Below are 24634 nucleotides of genomic sequence, written 5' to 3'. Positions count from 1 at the left end.
AACTAGTCTCCTGAAATACCTTGGAAACTCTGACAAGCCATTAGCCATGATAGCAACAAAACAGCTTTCTAGAGCTCAAATCCTCATTCACTGAATACAGGCCTGACAGCCAGTGTTATTGGAGCAACACACAGAAATAATAATCCAAATCCCTTTGGTGAGGCAGCTTTCAGCTGCAGTGAATTACATGTTTCCATGTGCCGTTCATTGCCACGATTCTCCTCGCCGTGACAGGATTAAAGCAATGCAGGGTGATGGGGCAGCAGTGCCTGGCCTTTCTCTCCTCATTTGCTGCCAGCTGGACTTCTCAGAGGCTTTCAAGGAGCAAAGGATGGGACAAGAGCAGAAGCAGCCCCCATCCAAGGTGGCATGGGGGGAGCAGTGCCCAGGCACCTCCCTTACTCCCTACTCACCATGAAGATACAGGGTGGTAGCGGCCACCCTTGCTGTGCTTCCCAACACGTTCTCTTTGCAGCAATGAAGGTGAGACACTGACTTTTGGCACTACTGAAGAAGCAGAAATACTACCCTCATGGCACAGCTCCAAGCAGCGTGATCCCAGCCCGGGCTCCTGCTTGCTTCCAGCCACTCTCCTTTTCCTGATGCCTGGTCCTCACAGCACTGAAACTAAACCCCACGCCCAAGACGTGCCATCCCTTTCCAGTCTACCCCCAAACCACACTCTGTTCCCTTTGTTTTCCAGTTTGAGTAATTACCCAAACATGGTTTGAAATGGATACTCTGTGACATTCATGATTAAAGGTGCTTATGGCCAAGAGAATTCAATATCACAAGTAATACATCCAAACTCCCTTGATGCAAAACTGGACCGAGTAGCCCAAATTGATCCTATTGGTATGCAGGATTTGTGACTTGTTCAGTTTTCATTTGGAAAGAGTAGTCAGGAAGGTATTTTTGCTTGACCCATTATAATTCAGAAACTTCCTCCTCTCTGTCATTTTACATCAGCAGCAGAAAAATGGTTTCTTATTTCCCACTTTTATGGATTTTCCATAGAAAGCATCCAGTGCATGAAAGAATGAGATACACCCACTTCTGTTATATAAAAAAATCCACTTTTAAACATATTGCAACTTATCTGTTCCAAGCAGTTTATATGTAGCGTTTGGTCTGTTCACGAAAAAAAATAATTCATAGCTTTATAGAGAATGAGATATTCCCATAAATATCAGATTTCATTTTAAGAGAGAAAGTCTAGTTAAACTCACAAGAGAAAGAAAGAAATTGGCCAACTGGATCCTGTCTATTCAGAGTTTTTATTTGGGGCTTTTCTTGACCACTCACATTAATGTAACAACGTTTCTTCATAACAGCCTTTGGTTCAAACCAGCCATAGCTGGGAAGTAGTTTGATACCTCAGTTTAAGCCATGCAAAATATTTTGCTGCCGACTTTTAACAAGGGAAAAATCCCCTTGGGGTGATCTGGTCCATGCAGCTGGGGGAGAGAAGCTGCTTCTGGCCTGTGACTTCAGATGACTCCAGGCTTGGAGAATGTGAAATGCGCGTGAGACGTCAGAGGTGGGGAGCAACGGGCATCAAAGGGAAAAAATTTCCCTGGCCAGCACAGGCTCCCCTGAGCTGATCCTTATCCCTGTGATCAGCTGTGCTCATTCCTCACAGGGAGGACTTGGAGAGAGAAAGGGAGCGCTGCCAGATATCCGAGGGGAAAGCACAGCTAAATCTACATCCATTTTGCTGTAGCTGTAAAGAGGACAAGACAAGCCTTTTCAGGTTATGTTATTATTATTGGAAGTAGCAGAGGCTGGGGACTCAGGGAGTGCAAGGATGTGGTGGTGAACTTCAAGTACAGGAAGCTAACAATGTTTTTAAAAAAAAGGGGGAAATTTAATTGTATAAACACCGCAGAAGAGCAATTAGAAAGAGTTCATTCACATCCAGGGGAACCAGCACAGCAGGCTCAGCTGTGGAAAGCCCAAGACCAGCTGAAAGAGCACCCAGCTAAGTACGCACACAAGTGCAGGGTGCTGGGAGCCCCATTGTTCACTAGTCTGGAAAGTGCCTTGAGAAAAAGGAGTTTCCATTCCACTCAGCTTTCAGGGACTCCCAGATTTTGTCTCTATAATTCCCAGCATCCTCAATACTCATCATCCATCTTACCAGCAGGAGGTGAAACCCCTGGGAAGAGATGCCCCCCTGGTCACTTGTCTGACAGCCTGGATCCTGGATCACACCAGGTGATTTGCATGTTTTAAGTACAAGGCAGCTCTGAGTTCCTCCCAATGTTTTCCTGTTTTAGTGCTAACTGTCAGATAAAGTTTTGTATGATGTTTTTCTGGAAAGTGCTGTCAAAGGGCCATCGCCTTACACTTCTGAAACCACCAGGATCTCATTGCTTTCCCCTCAAAGAGGAGGCTTTCTTTCCTCCTTCCCCTAAACAGATGACTAATTCTTTCTCAAACATGCAGTTGGATTCAGGAGACACAAACCACTTTCTCCACAGAACATAAACAACTTAGAGAGCAGCCTGAAAACTTTCCCACACTGAGGTTGTCACCTTCTCCCCTCCCTTTAGGAGGACCACTCTGAAACCAGGACAGTAATTTGGTTTTCTGTGTCTCTCCCTTTTCACTCCTTCATTCAGCGTTAACAAAACACGACTGCGTGCCAAACACAGCGCAACGTCTGTGGAGAGGAGATGCATCTGGGATGGATGAAAGCAGGAGCTGCAGCTCATTTCCCACAGGCCACCTCAGAGGGCAACACTCCCCCTGGGCCACCGAGCCTGGCCAAACCGCTGCGGCAGGCACAGGGGAGAGCATCCCAGCAGCTGGGTTGTGCAGGCGATGCCATGAAAACTTCAGGTGACCTACAAATACCGATACCAACCACCAACAAGCAAACAGGGGGAATAAGACTCTACACAGCAAAGACCAACACGCCAGATGAAGCCTTGCCCACAGCACTGTGGGTCAGCTGCCACGGACTGATGGTGCTCATGTCTGGCAGCATCACCCAGCCCAAAATCAGGCACCTGCCCCTCCTGGCCTCCATCTTTGCTTTTCAGTTTGTCCTCCAAGAAGCTGAGCAGTCACTCACTGCTAAAGGTCACAGAGATAACTTTCTCTCAAGAACTGAAATGTCAAGAAGAGAGACACAAGCAAGCCTGGGCTGGAGCCTTTCGCAACAGGAAGGAGGTTGTTACAGCAGTAATTTACTGTGGTAGGTTTTGCAGCGTGATTGCAACATATCATTACACCAGTTTTATCCTTTTCCATTTGGCAGATGCCGATTCCTTCCCCCTGTTTCTTATAGAGCACAAGCCAACATGGCTGCATTTCAAATGGTTTCAAACTCTGCCAATGGCAATAAAAAAAAAAATAACTGAAAAGTTCTCACAATTGCATTAGCTTACCCAAAACTAATACATACTTATATACACACATGTAAGTAAAAAATATACAGAGTTCAGCCAACTTGAAAGGGTGGCGCCAGAGAAATGGTGGGGTTGGTCTCCTCTCCGAGTAGGTTAAACAAACAAAAGATAGGTTAAGTAGGAGCCTGAAATGAGATGGGCTGGGCAGGTCTCCAGACAGATAAACTCTTACTTACTTGATAGCCTACTGCCTCAAATGCATTAGGTACTTTCCAGGCACAAAGAGGGACCACGTGCCCTCTTTGCAAGACTTCTGTGCACTATAAAACATGGAGTCAAAAGTCACAGACCACAGGGACAGCAGAGCATCAATGTTATATCACTACCAGGGCGAGGGAGCATTCAGGAAATAAAAATATTTTCTTGTGATGTTTCTCCCCCCAGCCCCAGGCTCATCTTTGCTCTTCTTGCAGATCAATAGAGTCCAGCAGTAGAAAGTACATAGCGGTTCATTATAAGCCTTTCTTTGGGAGGCTAAAATGAGCATTTTTGTTGCTGAGCCCTTTATTTACACCAATGGAAATAAGAAATAGCTCCTATTAAGTCACCAAAGTTTGGGTGGGGCAAAGTCGAAGAGAAAGGGGAGCGCTCTCAGTCTCTAGGGAGCTCCACAGCTCTACTGCAGTGGGACTGAAAATCTCCGTGCAAGAACCTGAAGCCATGAACAGAGAAAGAGAGCTGGGAGGGAAACAGGGCTGTCACTGCCTCCACAAGCAGCGTGACAAGGGTGGGATTTGTTATACACAATTTTATTTTTCTTCTAAGGCACTTCTCCTTTGTTTTAAGCTTTAGGAGAATGTGGAGGGATGCTTCCTGATGCTAGAGCCATTTCTGTTTGTGTCCAGCTGCTTTATCCAAGGAACAACTTTATTGCTAACCATCATCTCCTTGCAGAAACTGCTGTTCCTTTCTCTTAGTGAACTACAATTCAGGAGCTGGCAAGCACACAGCACAGAGAGGAAGAAGGTGAGAAACACAGGCCAAGGTGGGGAAGCACATCCCTCCCTGGGCTTGGCAAAACAGAGGTCTTCACGATGGGGTTACAGACCCACCACCTATAAGAGCCTCTGTTGTTTGTGCAACAAATGTGCGGGGAAAGGCTTTTTCTGTCCTTGCTGTGTTTTCTGGAGCCAGCAGGCAATGGGGGCAATATTTGGGCATATCCCAGATGGAGGAAGGTGCACTATATGGCATGAAAGTCTAAATTCTCCTATTTGATTCTATTTAAGATCCTATGACTTGATTCCTACTTGAAAGCAAGGCATTACATTAATCTTCCCATCTAAGTGATAGGGAAAAAAGAAAGTGGATGTCAGCTCAGATTAGCTCTCACTTAATGGAGGATACTCCTGAGATATTTTCAGAGGATGATAAAATAGGACAATATATTTCTTTCTTAATTAAAGGAAAATAAATTGCTGCAGAGTACTAAGTGTGTCTTTCTGAGGAGCTGCCTATAATTCAACTGAACCAATGTGATTCTCAGAAGTATTTGTACACTCTGGGAAGAAACTTCATTTTAAAAGATATTAAAGAAAATATTTGTGACAGTTGCAACCATTCTTCAGCTTAGATCTAAATAATTAGCAATTAACATATAGTGATAAGTCTGTATTTGTGTTCTAGATTTGAAACTTTGGTTGAGCTCCAATGCAATCAAGAAACACTCATTTCTAAAATATCTTATTTACAACTTGCATTCATAGTTGTACCAGACTTGGAGCAGCTGGGGGGAAGAACAGAGAAGAAGCCACTAATCTTTCTTCCAATTAAATTCTTGTTTATGATTTCAGTGGTGTGGCATAAGTAACCATGAGCAATGAAATAATTTGTATTTTTCATTTAAGAATGTGAAGCTTAGAAAAAATATTTTCATTAAAAAATGGACTTCAATATCTTGTCAGAACAATAAACCCATTCTTTTAAAAGGTCAGCTATTATACTTCCATGAAAAAAAGAATAATCTTATTAATCCTAAGTGACTTCTTCAAATGAAACAATAAATGACTTATTTCTTTCCATCTTCCTGCATATGTTATCAGCAAAACATTAATGAAAAGCAACTCCAGTGAAAAACCCTCTGAGGGTTTTTAAAATGTGGATCAGCTCAGTACAGAATAGCAAATGCATCTGTGTGGTCAACGAAGTGAACAAATTTGCAGGAAACAAATCTGCTGAATGAGTATCTCAGCAGTAAGAAGGAAAAGCTTGTATTTTGTATAATATTTCTGTATGAAATACATTTGAATATGAATACTTCTATATGCAGATAGACCATTCAGTCATGAAAAACTGTTTTACAGTTCATTTTGCTGCTTAAATTTCATAAAGCAAACAATCGACTCGCTCATGCTCTCTGCACTGTGGTGGGCCCCACTTCTCAGGCACCTGGTCGGCTGCTCTTGGGCACAAATCCCAAAAGCAGTTCCTTGAGGAGATAAATTTCACCCGCCCAGCAGTTTGGGTTAGCAAAAGTGAGCTTGAATGAAGGGGGAGTGAATTTCACTCTGTGTGTAATGATCCAGAAAAGGAAGATGGAGATTTACCATGTTTTGATTATTTTCCTATACAATTCTCAGTTTGTTGAATGCAAGAGACTCTTGTGCAATAGCTTCTGCTCTGGTCAGCAATCCAAACACAATTTAAATATTCATGTCCATATCATAATACTGCAAAAACTAAAATGTATTTTTTAAAAAAATTAAATAAATGGTGAAAGTCACAAGGGAGATTTCAAGAGGTTTTTATACCAGAAGGTTCCTTTTTGATTATTTAAGAGAAGTTCATTTTAAACACTATGCAGTCAACCTCTGAATGAAAGCTCATAAAGACCTAATTCTTCAGAAATCAAACTTTTATGAAATCGATTTACCGTTCCTATTAAATAACTGTTTCCTGTATAATTCTCAAACTGCATCCAAGCCTATTAATATCAGAAGAAAACTGAGCAAACAGAAGCAGCTGTAAATATCTACTATAGATAACTAGTGCCTATAAAACAAAAAGAAAAATTCTTTCAAGAAAATCTACGAATACCACAAAGTTTGCAAACTCCAGATCACCTCAACTGTATAAAATCCGAATCAGTACTAGATCTCCATTGAATTAAGTAAATCCCTGATGTAGAGGAAGCAAAGGTTTCTAACACTAAGAAAACTCTATACAAGCTGATTAAAAGAAAATACAGAAAACTTTTGAGAAAATTCAGAGCAAAACCTTTACACTAGAAACTAGGCTGGACCCAAAACAAGACAGAATGTTTTAAAATAGGAATGCACACACACACTCCCAAATGCCAGAGGATTAAATTGGGAAGTGGAAGGGATGGATAATATACTTCATTTACTCAACATAATAGCAATAGGAGGATCCTTTACTTGAAACAAAAGGCATCTCTTAAGGAAAACCCTACCTGTTGGTTGTCAGGGAGGAAAACTTCATTAGATATACTCATTAGTGGCACTGAGCAGACATTTTCAGACAAGTTTCCATAACGACCTTACCAACTCTTTCCTAAAAAGGCAATAGCTCATTTGGAGCCTATCCCAGCTCATTTGGAGCCCAGCCGTGGGTTAGCACCACTGGAGCTGTTTCCTACTGCTATTGAACTTAAAATCTAGTTTCTATCAATACAAAGTCCCCGCCCTTTTCTCATCTAGCTGCTCAGAATTGTAAGAACCATGTTCCCACTACCCTGAATAATCCCAAGTAACATCTGCTTGAACCATCCCAAATGATTTCACATCTTCAACAAACTTTGTCACTTACTAGTCACCTCTTTTCCCACATAGCTAGGAGTTCATTGAACAGTGGATTGCTCTGGATTCTCAATGGAGATGATCTTCCCATGTGAAGACTGGCCATTTGTTCCTCCCGTTTTTCCGCTTCATCTATTTGCATTTATTAATATGTTTTAAAAAAAATAGACATCCTTCTTATCCTACAACAGCTTAGTATTATAGGAATATGTGCTGAAGCACTTATAATAACTTTTCTACACATCCAAAGGCACTATATGAAGTAGGTTGTTTTGTTCTTGACAACACCTTAAAAAACTGATAGCTTGGTAAGTATGACTTCTCATGGTGGGAGCTGTCATGCCTGTATGATTTGTTTCTTTTTATTACAGCATTCCACTTCTTCTACCAAGCTTTTGACATATCTTTTATATATATATTCTGATTTAAACTAGGCATTTCTTTTCATGCACTGTAGTTGTTTTTTTTGTTTAGATCAGCAGCATTTGTGTATAAGATGCATCTACATTTGTTTCTTGTCTGGTTTTATGTGCTGTCATTATCAGGGGTTATTTACTTGTAATATTCTTTGTTATTCCTTCACAAATTTTATTATAATCTATCATTTTTATTCCTGAATTACAGGATTTTCATTATTTCATCTGCTTGTGATGTGTCACCCAGATTTGTGCAGTCTTCCATGCACAATGGCTTTTCCAGTTTGAAAAAAAAAAAATATGCATATAAGCCTTGGTGATGTATAATGCCACCAGAATAACCATAACCAACCAGGCCTGGCTCAGGTGAAGCCCATCTTTCTTGTGTACACTTACTCCAAAAGCAGTCCCACTTCCTAAGAAACCTAAACTCTGCATCCTAGTGCTACATTTTCAACTAGGTATCCCCCTTTACTTCTTAGCCTCGACTTTGCAGTCAGTCACATCCCAAGTTCCTCTTTGAGAGCACCCTTGGCATGACGGTACAGCCATCAACGTACACCCAGCCCTTATCTCTCCCCTCCACCGCACTCCTGAGCAGATCTCCCCTCCACCTCAGCAGCACAATTTTCACAGATGGAAATGGAAACACAATCAAACCCTTAGATGTTTTCATAACTGTGAGGTTAAAAAAAAAAAAAAAAAAAAAAAATAGATGAAGCCTCCCTGATCTAGGAAACTGCTGGCATGGCAACAGCAGAGAGGAAAATCAGAGCAGAATATTTTTCAGCAGTAAATCATTATTTTTAAGGAGTCTAAGGGTAACTCTTCCCTGCTTAGTAGGCTCCTTGACAGAGGGCTGTCTGTAAGGAAGGAGAAAACTGGCTATTTGGCAATTTGGAATTAAAATTTCCAAAGTCTCACACGAAAAGTGGATTTTCAACAGATGATGTGGCATCTTCTTCATTACTGAGCATGAAATGCTAATTGAAAACAAGGTCAAGGTGACTCATGTCTTGACGATCAAACAACATATGTTCACTTAAGGAAAATATTGCCAAACAAGCTTGATTGTATTTTTTTTTAAAAGACACTGAAAAGTTAAAGACTAAAGAAATGAACTGGAGACAATTTAATGTTTATGGATTTCAGTAAGAAATTTGATATACTGCTGTTTGATACCCTGAGGGAAGCCATTAATTAAGTTGGCTTGCTCTGAAATGCAGTTAAATTGATACAAAGCAGGCCACAGAGCTTCAGAAAAAAGTGTAATCGTAAACCAGAGTCTTCCTAGCATCTACCAGAGCTTTGACAGAGCAAGGTTAGGTCCTTCTGACTCAGCATAAGGGACCTGAAAAGCCAAGTTGGGAGAATCTTCTGTTTTCAAGTAGAGGCGGCGCTAAATACCCAAGGAGCTGCAGAAAATAACAGAGACACCTTGCGATGGTAGAGCTAATGAAGCAAGGTTTGTGTGGGACATTGCCTACACTAATGTGTCTGGGAAACAGGGAATCTAACTGGTACTCTGTCAATCTTCAAAAATAGTGACAGCAAAGACAATCTGGATGTGACAGCAGAGAGCAAATTACATCCCAGTGCACAGGGTGATGCTGTAACTCAGAAACTGGGCAGCTACTGTTGCCTTGTTTTAATGATTTGTGTATCCAAGGTCACCAGCTAACGTTGCTGAATTGTACTGATTTGTGTATCCAAGGTCTAACACTTCTCTACTACATGCATGCATATCTCTGAAAAATGGATTTATGAGTTTGAGCCTGTGCGGCTGTCATTGACCTCACAGTCAGCAGTCAGGTTGCCAATATTCAGCTGTCTGTCAAAGAACACTCTGCAGCCCAAAAGGCATACAATTGGAGAATAAATGGGTGAACTCAGCTATTAGTACCAGCCCCAAACATCTGGAGACTGCTTTATTGCTGAACTAAAGCCGAGTCAGTGCCTGAGCTGGATACGGATTGGCAAGTCCATGAGAACAGGCTTCCTATCAGAGTCGCAGAACTTCTGTTTTGTGCTCACAGCAGAAACACGAGGGGGAAAAAATTATTTTTGTCATTTGGGGACTTTACTTTCTAGCTCTAAGAAAATGGGGAAATACAGAAACGGATAAATGGGAAATGAATGCTATGTTTTTCCCCCTAACTTTAAAATATATTTTCTATGGTTATGAGAAAGGCTTGTGCTGGCTTATACTCCATTTGAGCTTTAGGAGCTTAACATGCATTTAACAGAAAGATTTTTCCTGAGTAAGGGAAGTCACACAATTCTGCTCTCAACGACGGGTTTTGTGTTCTTGACCTATGCCCCAACGCCTTTGACACCCGATTCACAGCGCATCAGCAGCGCGATAAGAATCTGCAGCACCTTCAGCACAGAAACACACATGGCAAACGCCCTCTCCCCTTCCCCAGACCTCATCCAGTCACCTACAGGACTTTTCCTCACCCGGATGAATCCTTGGCTGGAAACTATCACTCTGGACCACTGCAGCCCTCCGTCTCCCAAACAGACCAGTGCTGTGCCGTACCCACAGAGTCCAAAGCCACAGAGGACGTTGGGCTAGTTTCCTTATTTCAGGGAAAGGGCCTTTCTGTAAAGGGCAGCACCTCTGCTCTGTGCAAGTGTTATAATAGGGATTTTTCACTTTGCAGTTGAAGAAACTGGGCTACAAAACTGCCCAGATCCCGCAGCTGCCTGAGGGGACAATCACAAAAGCCAAGTTCACCCTCCTGGGAGGGTTTTCCCCAATAGCCCCAGCCAGCAAAGAGGAAGGCAAAGCATCTCCTCTGGGCAGCCACAGCCTCGCTGGCCCCCTCCACCAGGGACATGGCAGCCACCAAGGCTGTGGCCATCAACTCCCTCCACTGAGGGAATTGTACTTTGGCAAGCTTGGCTTTGATTACAAGATTAATTTAACTCAACTCACTTCTTTCTCTAAGGCTTTAAATACTGCATGTAAACCAGAACACTTTAAAGTGTTCAAAATTTTTTCTTTTTTTAAACATACCTCTAATGGGCTTTCATCAGAACAGAGAAACAACTGCTATTAAGACATCTGTAAATAGCTTATTCCTTATCCTAGGGATATCATTTCTTCCTAGTGCATGCAGGAATGTGGCGTCAGGTCCATGAAAGCTTCCCAACATATGGGGAAAACTGGATAAAAACCAAATGGACCAGAAACATTTTTGTGTGTGAAAAAGAGTTTGTACAATATTCACATTTAGTTTTTATTTGCAGAGTTGTTTTCTTTCCTTTTTACAAAAAGGACTTGTGCAATTTCAATTATGCAGAGTATTTCAGAGGAAGGAAAATGCACTATAGAAACTTATACCAAAGTCCTGATGAAACACAGCATTTTGTACTCTCAGCTATATTATGAATGACAATAAAACTGTCCTGGCTGATAACATGGGAATTTGTTCCATCCTTGACATAATTTCTGGAAGTGCAGCAAGTTTCCCTCAAAGACCAACATGTTTTCATTGTTAACAGTAAATGTTTTTAGAAGCTGTAAGATTAACACACTACTGCAGTACACAATTCACAAGCCTCAAGCAAGATGAGATCTCAAACTTCAGAGTTACTCTGAGGTTTCACAAACACAACCACCGTTGCTCTCAGCAACGGGTTGAGAGGTGCCCCCAGCACTCAGTCCTGCATCATGGCTTACACTGACTCACGCCCAGTGATACTATTACAGTGATACCGCATTGGATGCAGGTCCTCCAAAGCATGTTTGCTTTATAAGCAAGTAAGTTGAATTGCTAGTAAATGCCTGTCTGCTCAGGAGGTGCTGCTGCTGCTCAGTGCTAGGGCGGAAAGCACAGGTGCATCTGCAGCAAGTGCAACTCCAACAAAATGCACCACTGAGGTCTGCGTGACCAGATTTTAGTTCCTCGCATTCCTACTCTATAGGTCAAAAAACCCTTTCAGAACTTGCTGTGTCTTTACAGTCCCTAGTGTCTTTAAAATGGTTGTGCAAGGAACAAGTAGTCGCAGTTAATCAAGCTGCTATTTATCTAAGTGACTCAGATTGAAAGGTGAATGCAAACATTTTTATGATATTGCTCCTCAGGCAAAAATCTGCCTAGTAAGAGCCCATTCCCAGCTTGTATGAGGACAGAAAACCAGTGAAGAGACACTTGGTAGAGATTTTAAGCAGAGAAAAGCTTCTATGTGCCCCAGTTTCCAGGTTTTGTTTCATTTTAATTTCAAAACAATATATAAGTTTGCATGCATACTAATTTGAAAAGTCTCCATTAAAAAAAAAAAAAAAACAACCCACACAAAAACCACCAGTCATGGTTCCGCAGTGTCTATTAGTTCAAAATCATTCTGTAAACAGCAGTAACATACAGGGTTGCTGAAATTTCATATCAATGGTTTAGTCAAGTGGTCATTCTCCAAACATGCACTGACCAAACTGTTTTGGGAACGGACACAGGGAAGCTCAGACTGAGCTGAAGTGACGAAAAAAAATTCAAGCCGCTCTTAGATTTACTGGAGGTGGTTTGTTTCAGTTTTTGGGTTTTTTAAAATATAAAGACTTTTGGTAGCTTAACATTTGGTAGCATCAATTTATTACATTAAATTTCATTCTGTTGCCTCTTAGGTTACTTTACAGTAAGGATGATAAAGCAATGGAAATGCTCACGTGGATGAGAAAACCTTCTTATCTTATAGCACCAACATCTTCTAAAAAAAGGGAGTTCATTACTGTGGAGACAAATCCCACTTTGTCCTGAGAATTAAGCACCTACATGGTTTGAAAGGCGTCTGGCAAGTTTTACACCTAAGCAGAGGAACTGAGAACAGACCTTTTTTTTTTTTTCCCCTGCTTTACAGGAAAAAAACCCCATCCTTACAGACATGAGTCACAGTTTGTCTCATTTATTTTCAGGCAAATTTGCCTTGTAAGAAGGCTACCAGGAAGGTGGGGAAAACAGTGGTGTAAGTGGCGTATGAGATATATTAAAAGTAACGAGGTGGGTTTTTTTATATATATATATATATATATATATATGGGTGTTCCCTGGGACTTGGTGAACTAATTTGCCTTTTATTGTATGGGGACCCTGAATTGTTGCAAAAGGGATGTAAGAATGAAGGAAGCACACATTTGACTTTGGTGGAAGGACTTGAATAAATGCTTGAATTGGTCCCGGTTTTTAATCTTTCTTCAAGCTGTAAATGCTGGAAGGGGACCCATTGCACCACAGGATTTAAAGAGCACTGAGGATTTGCCCAGCTCCCAGGCAAACAGCAGCCATGTGGTCCCTGGCAGCCTCTGTGCCTTAACAAAGCACCCAGGTCCTGTAACAAAAACTGTGCCTTGCACTTCTGCAAAATACCAGCTACAGCAGCACACGGAAGGGCATAAGGAAAGGAGGAGAGGAGAGCAGCAGGAAAAGTCTTTTCTTTTTGACCTTAGCTTTACCACAACATCATCCTAGGACCAAAACTTTGTATTTGCTGGGGACACAAAAGCTACTGGCAAGCTCTTGCCTGCACCTCTGTTACTTGCTGTAAGCTAAAAAGCTTGCAGGTTATAGCCCTTGCTGCTGCGCTATCCGCGAGTCACAACTTCCATTTACAGCCCTGAGATGCAACCAGAGCTGAAAACATTTCAGAGAGCTCACAGGACTGAACTCCCAGATTTTCTCAACTCCAAGTCAGTTAAACTCCTGCATCAATGTTGTGTTCTATGTATCCCGATAGGCTGCAAAAAAACTCTGAAATGCTAAATTTCATGTCCAGATTTAGGTCAAATACTTTGCAAAGCTGTAGTTATCTCTGACTCAAATGTGGAGAGCAGGAGCACACAGCACTGCAGTCTGAGCATCAGTCCTAGCTACACAAGTCCTAGGCCCATTAGAAGTTATTCAGGCAGACAAATACTAGAAGTGTGATTGCAGTTTTAGATAGATGGGATATAATGGTCAAAGGGGAACAGACCCTTGCATGATCCAGACAATTTGGGGTCAAATTCTTTGGAAATGATATGCTTTATAATGTGCCGAACAATTCACTTCTGCTTTGTCTTTATTTAGGTGCTGAACAAACCCAGCCCCTATTGCGTACTGGAGCAGCAGAGTATTCTTCTTGGAGCAGACTGAGAAATGGTGTAGGTTTCCTCAGATTCTGAAAACTCCAAGTTTCTGCAGTCAGAGGCCAAGACACCCTCACTGATAAACCCAGGTGCGTGTTTTTATCAGCCACTCAACAGGTGCTGCCCTTCCCCTCTCCCCCTGTGCTTTCCCCTTTGGCACTGGGGGGACGCAGATGTGCAGCTCTGTAGTATGGGGGCTCAGCTCTCCCCCACTGACAGGCTGGCCCTGCAAACACAACACCTCACGCACCCTTTGTGATGCTGTCAGAAATCAATGCCAAGCAAAGCTGTGCCTGCAGCCTTGAGATGGAAAAACAATTAAAAAAAAATAAAATCAATAGTCTAACAGACCCTGGCCAGTCTCGGTCTGCTGGACAATAGGGGCGGAGAGGAGAGCTTGAGCACAGGAGAGGCACAGTGCAAAATTTACATTTTTGCAATAAGCAGAGCAGCAGGCTGGCTCAGCAAGAAGCCTTGCTTTGAGAAAGGCCAAACATCGACAAATCTTCTCAGCACCCACCACCAGGGAAGCCGTCACAGACCAGCACAGCCGAGGAGGAGCACGACGGAGCATTTTCCCAAGGCAGGAGCAGCCCTGCTGAGCTTATGGGAACACGCTCAAGATCCTGCGCCTCTCAGCTGCCTGCAATAATGTCTACTTTACTGACAGGACTTTAGAGAGGCACCTAAGACAAATATTAAGATATAGAAGTACCTAATAAAACAAAGCATTAGAGCTTAAATTGAATTGGGACTGTATTTTGGCTCCCTAACAAGAGCTGACACATGGTGGGACCGGTTTCATTGGCGAGGAAAGGTTAACACCCTAATAATTAAAATTTTTCCCATGCTGATATTTTCCATTTGTTCTTTAACAGTGGAAATAACCATAGTGACTTCATAGTGATTTTTCTTCTAGAGCATAGGAGTGAGAGGTCACGTGCTGTCCTTACTCAGAGGCATCATGATGCTTTTGTCTGGAAAGGCAAGTGGCCCCCGGGGGCTGAACAGACCCAGATGGGCAGTAGCTCAGACCCTGGAGGCTCCTCTCTTGCCTGGCCAGCAAACCAATGCCAGAAAACAGAGTTTCTCTTCACAGCCCTCATCTAAAGATGGGGTAAAGCTTTGCTCTTCCTGTGGTGAGAGCGCGCAGCTCTGGTCACGGCAGTGGTCAACATCTTCTTGAGGAGCTGCTGTATTTTCTCCTGTGTCCGAAGTAATTTGTTTATTTTGAAACAGTGACAAAGTCTCTGCTGCTCTCCAGACAACTCTGTTACCGTGTCAGTACAAAATATCCCCCCCCACCTCTGTCTGGCCACCCCTCCCTGCATCTGCCTGCCTGCGTGCAACGGGTGGGAGGAGAGCGATTTCCTTTTGCAAAATTATCCCTCTAAAAACCTTACCTCAGTTGTTTCTGGACAAGACTAAAATCACATACCTCTTCCAGCCACATGCCTCTGCTGTTTTCTGAGCTGCGGCTTCCTTTTCTGGTCTGTGAGCACAACCCCAGAGCACAATGCGCCGCCTGCGCCGTCCCAACTGCTTGACATCAACCAGTTTTTTGGGCTGGCGAGAGCTTCTCCAGCCATTCCCCCAGTGTGCACAAAAAGGACCATTCTGAAGGTGAAGGTCAATGAAATTATATGCTATGTGAATATTTTTTCCTTATGTTCCTAAAATCACTCCATATACTAAGAAAAAAAAAAAAAAAGAAAGCCTTTCACAAGAGCAACTTCAGTCCATTACATTTCCGATGCTGAATTTGTGGGTGCTTTACCAAGACAGAGATCAGTGCCTGAGAGAAGGAAGGCTGGCAGGGCTGCCAATCCCTGTAAGAAACTGCAAATGAGCAAACAAGATTACTGTTACATTTTTCAAATGTCACGGAGCTGTAAAATAGAGTATTTAAATAACTTAGAAAATGGTAAAGTAATGGAGATTTCTGTCTGAGCAAAGCCAACGTGAAAAGTCCTCCTTAAGAGTCAGAGTGTATTGTTTGCAGTCTCTTTTGGATATTATATCACAGGACATGCGTTGTTCTATTCTTTATCACATTCCATACATTTATTTAAAAGTGAACCAAAGCTAAAGCTCAAGCAAAAAAGTTACAGCAGTTGTACACATTTATTGGTCAGAGGGATGGAGCAAACTGAGCCCTTCCAGAGCAAAACACATGAGCTGGGCCAGAGCACGGGCGCCGTGCGTCAGGCCACGTTGGGCAACAAGACGTCCCAAAGGCATATACGGCTGACGTGGAATTTACATACATCACTTACACACCACTCCCTCAATCACCCGCACTGGAAGCACGACTGTTACCCAAACTCTAGGCAGTAAATGGCAAAACACTTCACGTGCATCTCAATGGAGTTATTTTTCATAGCAAATATTTTTCATGTATTTCATCATAGCAAAAGAATGACTTCAAGTTTTTTTTAGGGATGGGTTGGTTTTTACATGCCAGGGTCCTGACTGCTGTCAGGTGTGGACAACCTAAGGTGCTGGATTTGTATGCAGACCTCCTCTCCTCTCTTCTCCATGGTTGGCCTGTGTTTGTCCCACAGCTCTGCCCTCATGGGAACAACCCCACCACTGCTGTCAGGCTCTTTTTGGAAAGCCTCCCCACACTGCGCAAGGATCCTTGTCCTGAAGGGAGTCGTCGTCTGCCATGGGAGAGCATTTTGGCTCCACACCTGCAGGCTTATAGCCACTGTTAGCAAAAAGCTTTGCAGCCTCTCATTTGCACAGAAATCACCATAAGAAACACCTGTGCACCCCTTCACAGATGGCCCTTCACCTCCCCTTCATCATCCTCTCCCCACAATGGTCTCACAAGGACTGTTCAAAATGCAATTTCTGCATTGTGAGTTTCTCCCAGTTGCACGCAGGTACCCAGGGACAATGGGATGCTGCTCTCTGGAGGGCATGCAGCTGTGGAGAAAACGCAGGGCAGTTGGGGCTGGACTTCAGCTGCCTTCCGCAGCACGGCGCAGCCCATCCTCCCCTCGGCAATGGCAACAGAAGAGAGAAATTCAACACCGAGAAATGCTAAACCCCAGCCAAAAACAAAAGCCAACAGAGCAGGCAGCTAGCAGGGTCGTGTAAGTATGCAATACGTGGCAGCGTGCTGCATTTTATTAAACAGCAAGCACCTCGCAACAGAAGAACAGTCTCCAAAATGTTAATTTTCCAGCAGTTGATTAACTGTCCAGCATCCAGACTCACCATACCTCTGAGACTGAGCATGCGTGGGAGGGAAACTGGCAGCAACTGCCAGTGTGTGATTGTGAAGTCTCTCACACCGCATTTGGGATTATTACATTCTTCGGGGAGATGCCAAATACCTCCCCCCCCCCCCGCCCCCAGTTTTTTGCTTCTTTTTTGGTGGATGGGGATTAGGATGAGAGGAAGTCTGTGCCTGTTTGTTTTTCAATCAGATGCTCCTGCCCTGATTCTTTCAGGCAGGCTGACAGATACAGACATACCACCTACCCCCTAAACACTTGCATGGGAGGCTCTGAGGAGCCTCCTGGCTGCAAACACCTCTTTTTAATAGAAGTGATGCATCTTCAAAGCTGTCTTGCCATGCATTTTAACAGAGAAAGGCCTGTCTCGGACAACAGCATTGTTATTTTGTTGTTGTTGTTCGTTTGACTCTGCAAACAGGAAGGGGACTGAGCTGTCCCCGTCTCCCAGAGCATGTGGCTGCCACACACAAACGTCAGCCCGTTTCCAAAGGCCAGCACAGAGCAACAGGAATGATCTTGTTCCCGTAAGTCAACAAACAATGTTTAGAAAGGTCTGTGCTGTGGGAGGATTTCCTAACGTAATAGAAGTCATCAGACTTAAAACACATGCCTACTCTGGTGAAATTAATAAAGCAACAAGGCTATGTAGGAAAACAGATACAGGAAAACAAGAACTTTCTCCTAATGACTTCATCCCACAGGGGTCAACAGCAAATCAAGGGCAGCATTGGTTGGGAAGGGGAAGCTCTGGAGATTTCTTGGAGAATTTGAAAGGAAACTTGTAGGGTTTAATAACAAAAACAACATTTTTCTTCTAAAAAAAAAAGAACATCATTTTCCCAGCATTGTACCATAAGAGCATCACTCATGGGGAGAGTGTTGCAACCTGTATCATCAAGGGATGAGTGTGGCCTGAACCACTGAAGAGTTTGTTTCACCTCTTTTTTACTGTGTGGACAACATAGGAACATGTGGATAACTTTCCCTCCCCCACATACCACATTCATCCATATATTTTACTCAGACAATACTAGGGTAGATCAAGAAATGAGGCTAACATTTTTAAACATGAACACCGCCCCCCCCCCCCCCCCCAACCCCAAACCAAAAAACAAACCAAAAACACAACCACAAACCCCAAAACCAAAAGCCGCAAGAAGTCACGAGTTTGAAGAAGCTACGTTAAGGTTGTGGCAGCTATGGAAATTTGCCCCTACCTGCAAAGCAGGCAGAGAGGGATGGACACCCTAGAAAGGGTCGGGCAGCCCCAGGCAGGCACCCAGACTGTGTTCTCCTCACACGCACTCAGGGGAAGAAAGGAAAAAAAAAAAAAAAAAAAAAAAAAAGAAAAGAGACATTTAGAAAATTAAATGGTGGATCTTTTTTCCATGTTCTCAACATAACTATCAAAATGAAAGCTGATCCTGTTGTGTGGAAGCCTCTGAGTAATCTGCTGGAGCCCAAGAGGAAATCCTAGGGGATATTCATGGCTCTTGGCAGCACAGTCCTGGACCAGATGGACCTTGACCTACCCCAGCGCAGCCGTTCCCAGGTATGCCATTGTCTGCTTTGACCAAGCAGGGCTTTACAAAGTTGCTTTTTTTAGTACATACAGCTGAAGTATTTGTGTGGCACACTGCTGTTATAAAAGTTTTGCCTCTCCTCTTTCCATTGCTTGGGGAGCACAAATATGTTTCATTTATTACCAGGAAGATCTTCCTCTCTGCAACTTCAGGACCTCTAAAGATGAACGATCAGCTAATCTTCCAATTTAAAACAAGTCAAAAAGTAGCATGTTGTAGAAACCTGCATTAAAATCCCACATTCACAGATGCATTCAAAAAATACCTTTCTGCGGTTTAAACAAAAAAAAAAACCTCTTAAGCTTTTGTGCAAACAACAGGAGATGTGCTAAATGTCCCATTTCCAGTACTACAACTGATTCAATGTTAACCACTGAAAATAGTAGGGATAAATATACTCAGAGGAGCACCATCACAACCAACTCCTTGTGACTTCTCAAAAAAATAGCTTCCCTAAACCTAAAGTTATTTAGAATACAATACAACATTCACAGAAATAAAACATTAAGCATTGGCTCTCTAACCTCATCTCAAGTCTTCTATCTGCCTTCCTGAAGTTACATAAATCATGTGCTCAAATAAAAAAAATGAAGCAGAAGTTACTGCAATTCCACAAATCGTATAAAATACGAAGTTATTTAGTATTGAAATGTCTAAACTATGAAAATGTACGTCAGTGTTGTTGACTACAGAATTCAGAGGACGGAAGAAAGTTTAATAAGCACTAGGTAATTTTCCTCAGACTTCACTAGTTACAAGGCCTGTAAGCATGTGATGTTTTCATGTAATCTTGTAAAAGTATGTTTTAAATTCTTTAGTATGTGTAGCTAGATTGACCTAATGAAGTTTATCATTTCAGCCAGAACGATGTTGTTTTGTGAGGCTATTACCCGGCGAGTTTCCAGACTCTTATGAAATGCAGCTGCTTCACGATTCCTGATGAGTCCAGACAGTGCCTCTGGGCACCTCAAAGCTCAGTGGCAGATTTTAAAATACAATTCACAGGTCACTGTCTTCAGACAAAGCTTCAGCTAGATATAAGCGTATTGTGCTAACAACCCACAGTACAATTTTAACTTACTGTGGCTTTACATGCAAAGGAAGAAAAATCTTTCACTTTAATGATTAATCAATGACACTCACAGGGAGGTTTCTTTTATTGCTTCTGACCTAAATTTGAGCTCCAACTGTCCTTGTGCTCCTCTTTGACACCAGAAACTCTTTAACCTCCCATATACCAGTCTATCAGCACAGTGAATGTGCACTTCTCATTGCACCAAACCAGAGCAACTGTGAAGTCCCAGCACACTTCTCTACAGCTGCATTAGGAGATTCATGTCTGACATGCCAGCCCCATAGCAACCTAAAGAAACGCTTTTTATTTCCACAAGCTGATAGCAAAGCCTGAGAAGCAGAGAAGAAAATGCTGTAAATGGTTTCCCTTTAAACATATTCATTATTCAGCAATACAATCAATCAACAACTCTTTAAAAACTCTCAATTTTTAAACTAATTTATTTGGGAGTCTTTTAATTGTGCTTCTTCATTGTTAAGGATATCATAGAATGGTTTGGGTTGAAAGGGACCTTTAAAGATCATCTAATCCAACTCCACTGGAACAAGCAGGGACATCTTCAACTAGATCAGGATATCATTTTAAAGCCCCTAAAAATAATAACCTAGTCAACACAAGCCCCAAAAGGGAAGATTTTCACATCCTAATCTGACCACTAGAACTGCAGTTCCAAATATCAGTTCTACAGAGATTGCTTATAAAGAGATAGTAAAGTTTTATCATTTTGGAGGGGTTGAGTGAAAATAGGTTGCAAGAAAACACAATGCGGTAGATAATGCATGATGTAAGATAAGAACTAACCTAGAAGCTTTCATAAAATTCATTTTCTACCAGCTCTGAAAATTCAAAGTTGTAGCAGAAGAAAGGTAGGTTCATTTTCTAGCACAATTAGACATTATTTTAAACACTTCTGATAGCAAGTGCAGATGACAGCAATTATCTTAATGATGTGCTCAGATATTTAAGTTTGATTTGTCCCAGAAACAACAGAAAGGTTTTAAAGTTTCTGAATGTTTTTCAGAGGTTTACAAAATGCTGAAATGCCTTTTTCTGCCTGTGTGTGCATGCACACGCACAGGTTGATGGAAAGCCGCAATTCTGATATTTTGCCTTGGAAAAAGTCATAAAAGGTCAAAAGCAAGAAAAACCTCAAAACACCATTAGCAGTTTTGCTACATTTTTGTGGTGCCTTTAGCATCCTCTTTCTTAGCATTTATTACTCTTCCCTCAGCCCTGGCTGCCTCAGCACGCTCAACTCTGCCAACCCCGGCTCACCCGGCAAAGCCCATCTTTGAAAGCACTGCACACTATAAAAGTAGCGTCCTCCCTGCTTGCCAATCTCTCCATCTGCTGCCACAGCAGGGGTGTTGGGAAAGCTCTGCCTAGATGTCACACTGCCTGTTGCTGGAAGTTTTTGCCATCTGCTATTGCCTTTACTCCCATGCCTCACAAAAATATTGGTGACTTTAAATAGAAAGCAATTCCTTTATCAGATGTTTAAAAATACTGTTAATTTGAATCACGACTGCTTTTTGACTGGTCTTTATTCACACAAACGTAACAAATCAGCACAGATTAAGGAATAAAGATGCAAGGTCCAATTTGTATGGATATTAAATAACTAAATATATTCAACAGTCTACCACAAACCTGTTTATTACAGAAACATTTTTTTTAAACTGTGATTTGGATGACTTTTGACCTGTGTGAATAACACACGATTCTCTCCCAAAGCCAAGCCCTAAATTCATCACACAACTTATCACACTGGAATGCGATTTAAAACCGTGCAGTATCATACATGGAAACACACTGTCTCTGCCCACACAGCACCCAGAGCTGGAGACTGAGCATGCAGCAGTGGAGGGGACCCTCCTCAGGGTGCTACTATTTGATTTAATGTAAGTATTTACACCCACACCTGACAAGCCAAGCCCTGGATGAGGCTAAATATGCAATTCAAAATATGCCTGGCTACAAAGAAGCATTTTAAAACAAGACAAAACAAGCATTTAGAGACTAAAGCATCCTCTACAATCCTTCCGTGGTCCAAATACAGGCATTGATACTCAGCCATACAGCCAGACACTAAAGGCTTTTAGGACGACCCAACACACAGACAACATATCACCTACAGGGACAGCAGACCCAAGCCCCTGCTATGAAGCACCCCATCATGCATACAACGGACAGGGAACACGCTGCCTGGTTGCGACTGTACCACAGGCAGCTTTACAATCAACTTGTTTCTTCTGCGGGATTTTAAGAGAGGACTTACCTTTGTGGGTGCTCCCGGTGCACCGCTCCTCCTGCCTCATCTCACCTCTCTCTGCTCACCAAGGCTAGTGTTCCTCATTTCAGGGTAACTCAGGCAGGAGCTTGTGACAGTGAAGACATCCACTTCACACACTACTCACACCACCAAACCACAGTACTGAAGAGCCCCATCCTACCCTGATCTGGCCAGCCCCCCAGGGAAGGAAGGGCTCTGGGGGCAGCTCATCACAGCAATGGCCCCCACCTGGACCCAGGGGCAGCTCTTCACCAACAATGTCCCCACCTGCACCTGGGGTGGCTCACCAGTAGCCCCCCCAGGTGCACCTCATTGTGCACCAAAACCATCACTCCAAAATGGCTCCCCACAGCTGAGACATCCTTACCTTTGTGTATTAAACCAGCACAACCAGCCTTGGCTCCCTGGCCTGCAGGTGCTGAGGTGAGGGGGAGAGGCAGCCGCAGGTGCTGTCTCTCTTTAGTTGAAGGCAACACCGTGACCAGTGGCAGCATCTTCCATGTCAGAGCTGGCCGGGGCTGCTCCCAAACCCACCCTGGGGAGAGGGAGCTCAGACAGGCCAAGGAGGGATTTGGGGCAGCACCGAGTACCTGCACCCTGGGGCGGCAGCAGGGCTGAGGAGTGTCTGTGGGGAAGAGGTTGGGGCTGCCTCAGGTGGGACACGGCAGGTTCCGGCAGGTTCCAGCAGCCCCTCTGAGCCCCACAGGTGGTGCCTCAGGGGGATGGAGGTGAGAGGCGGGAAAACGCCACCCGGCTGCCAGGAGCAGGGAGAGGCAGAGGAGTCAGGAGCGAAGGAGGGAGGGTGAGGCGGGAAAAAGGGGTGGTGGTGGAGTTAATTTGTCTTTGTTACTCACCATCCAAACCTATTTTAATTGTCAAGGAATGAAATTAATTTTCCCCAAGTTGAGTCTGTTTCACCTGTGACAGTAGTCCCTGTCCTCATCTCCACCCATGAGCTTTTTCACCTTATTTTCTCCCCTGCCCTGCTGAGGTGGGGGAGTGGGAGAGCAGCTGGGTGGGTGCCTGACATCTGGCCACAGCTGACCTGCCACAGGGGCTCAGGGTGCATCTTGGCCACTTTGTACAAATTAAAGTAATAAAACCTGTACGTACCAGTGTCCTGTGAGATACCCAGCTTGGGACTGTGACCCGGACAGATTATTTAGAAGCACTGAAAAGGGCGAGTGGTGAGAGGAGAGGTAAATCAGCTGACCAGGAGCTCCCCGGTGATGCTGGGGCGAGAGCTCCTCCGGCACCTAACCAAGTAAATAGCAAAGCTGCACTCAGAGCTGGCTGAACATCTTCAGAAAAAACAGCTTCTGTTTTCACTTCTGTCTCCACAGGCAGGTGCTCTGGGGCCCAGATCCCCATTGAGCCCCCAGTGCCTGCTCCCCAGGCACTGCTCAGAGCAGCTGGCCCCGGCACCAGCCCCCACAGCATAGCAGGGCAGCACTAGCACACAGCAGCAGTAGCACCCACCTATAACAGCAAAGCATTAGAAGCTTTCTAGATTTTGCCTTTATAAAAAAACCCAAATATGCTTTTCTTTCAGATTTGAAATAGTGGAGGAAAAAGAAAAAAAAAACAAAACAGAGACTATATTCCAGTTTTCAGTCAAGCTCAATGTTCAGAATATTTGAGGGCTGGAAGGGAGCACACCAAATATGGGATCGAGTATCCCTGTGCCGCTGTCTTAGGTACTGCCCGTGCTGCTGCAGTAATAATGTGCCCATGTCTGGTGCTCCCATTTCAGAAGGGATGTTGAAGAACTAAACGGCAGCGCATGGGAAGGATGAAGAATGCGTTAGAGATCCAAACAACCTTCAGTAAAAGATGCGTGAAACTCCATGTAGCTAACTTGCAGGGGCAAAAATCGAAGCGTGACTTGATTGCAACCTAGGTATCTCCTTGTGGAAATCTGAGGTGTGATTTAATTTAATTTATATGACAAATGTTAAGAAATGGCTGGAAATAGACTCTGACTTTATCTAAATTTAAAGTAAGGTTACACTTTTTGCTTAGAAGGGAAACTGCCCATTCAAACACCTTGATTGGCAAATCATTGAAAAGGGTGGGTTTTTTTGTTGTTGTCATTAATTGAAAACTTTCAAACACTTTCTCAGTAGAGGTATGAACCCACATTTATCAAAAATAGGCTCAGCACTTAATGATGAGATATTAAAAACATTCATGAAACATTACCTCCCTCTCTTCAGAGCAGTGATTTGGTGATGTTTCTTAAAAGGTGCATCATACTTCCAAGCAGATGCTCCCTTTGCCCATTTTCCTTTGAGATAAAGCTCCTGAAAATGCACAGTGCACTGCACAGTTGGTTTCCTCCTCTAACCATTAATCACTACCACTCCAGCTAATAAGCAATGTGAAAGCAAAAGTCTGCAATATTTTCTGTTCCAAGACCTGTTGCAGCAGCTCTTCCCCAAGTCAAACATGGAGACTTTCATCCACGGTTTTCCTAATAGCTGTTCATGTTAATCTTTGACCATCCAACTCCTCCCTTTGTTTATAACACTGCAATATTATACCTTGCAAATAAGAAGAAAATCATGCTGGAAGAGTTCTTTATTAGGATGTTACATAATGAAAGTTGTGAATGCTGTAAAAGGAAAATAAACCATTAAGCAAGCATTTGCCACTACTGGTTTCAGTTATGGGTCCCCATGGAGTAAAACTCACTTTTATGCAGACTTGAGTAGCTGC

The 24634-nt window shown here is 43.2% G+C and overlaps 1 protein-coding gene across 1 annotated transcript in view; it reads right to left on the bottom strand.

The window, feature by feature from the left end:
• PHYHIPL (phytanoyl-CoA 2-hydroxylase interacting protein like) overlaps positions 1-22025 on the bottom strand; it is a 134017-nt gene extending 111992 nt beyond the window's left edge. Inside the window, exon 1 of the mRNA XM_050898979.1 lies at positions 21902-22025. Coding sequence (XP_050754936.1) covers positions 21902-21941 — 40 coding nt within the window. The 5' untranslated portion in view covers positions 21942-22025. The remainder of the gene's footprint in view (positions 1-21901) is intronic.
• Positions 22026-24634: the final 2609 nt, after the last annotated feature.

Source organism: Gymnogyps californianus, chromosome 6 (assembly GCF_018139145.2).
Source record: "Gymnogyps californianus isolate 813 chromosome 6, ASM1813914v2, whole genome shotgun sequence".
In the NCBI taxonomy this organism is placed as follows: domain Eukaryota; kingdom Metazoa; phylum Chordata; class Aves; order Accipitriformes; family Cathartidae; genus Gymnogyps; species Gymnogyps californianus.
This window is presented reverse-complemented; position numbering and strand designations above follow the sequence as displayed.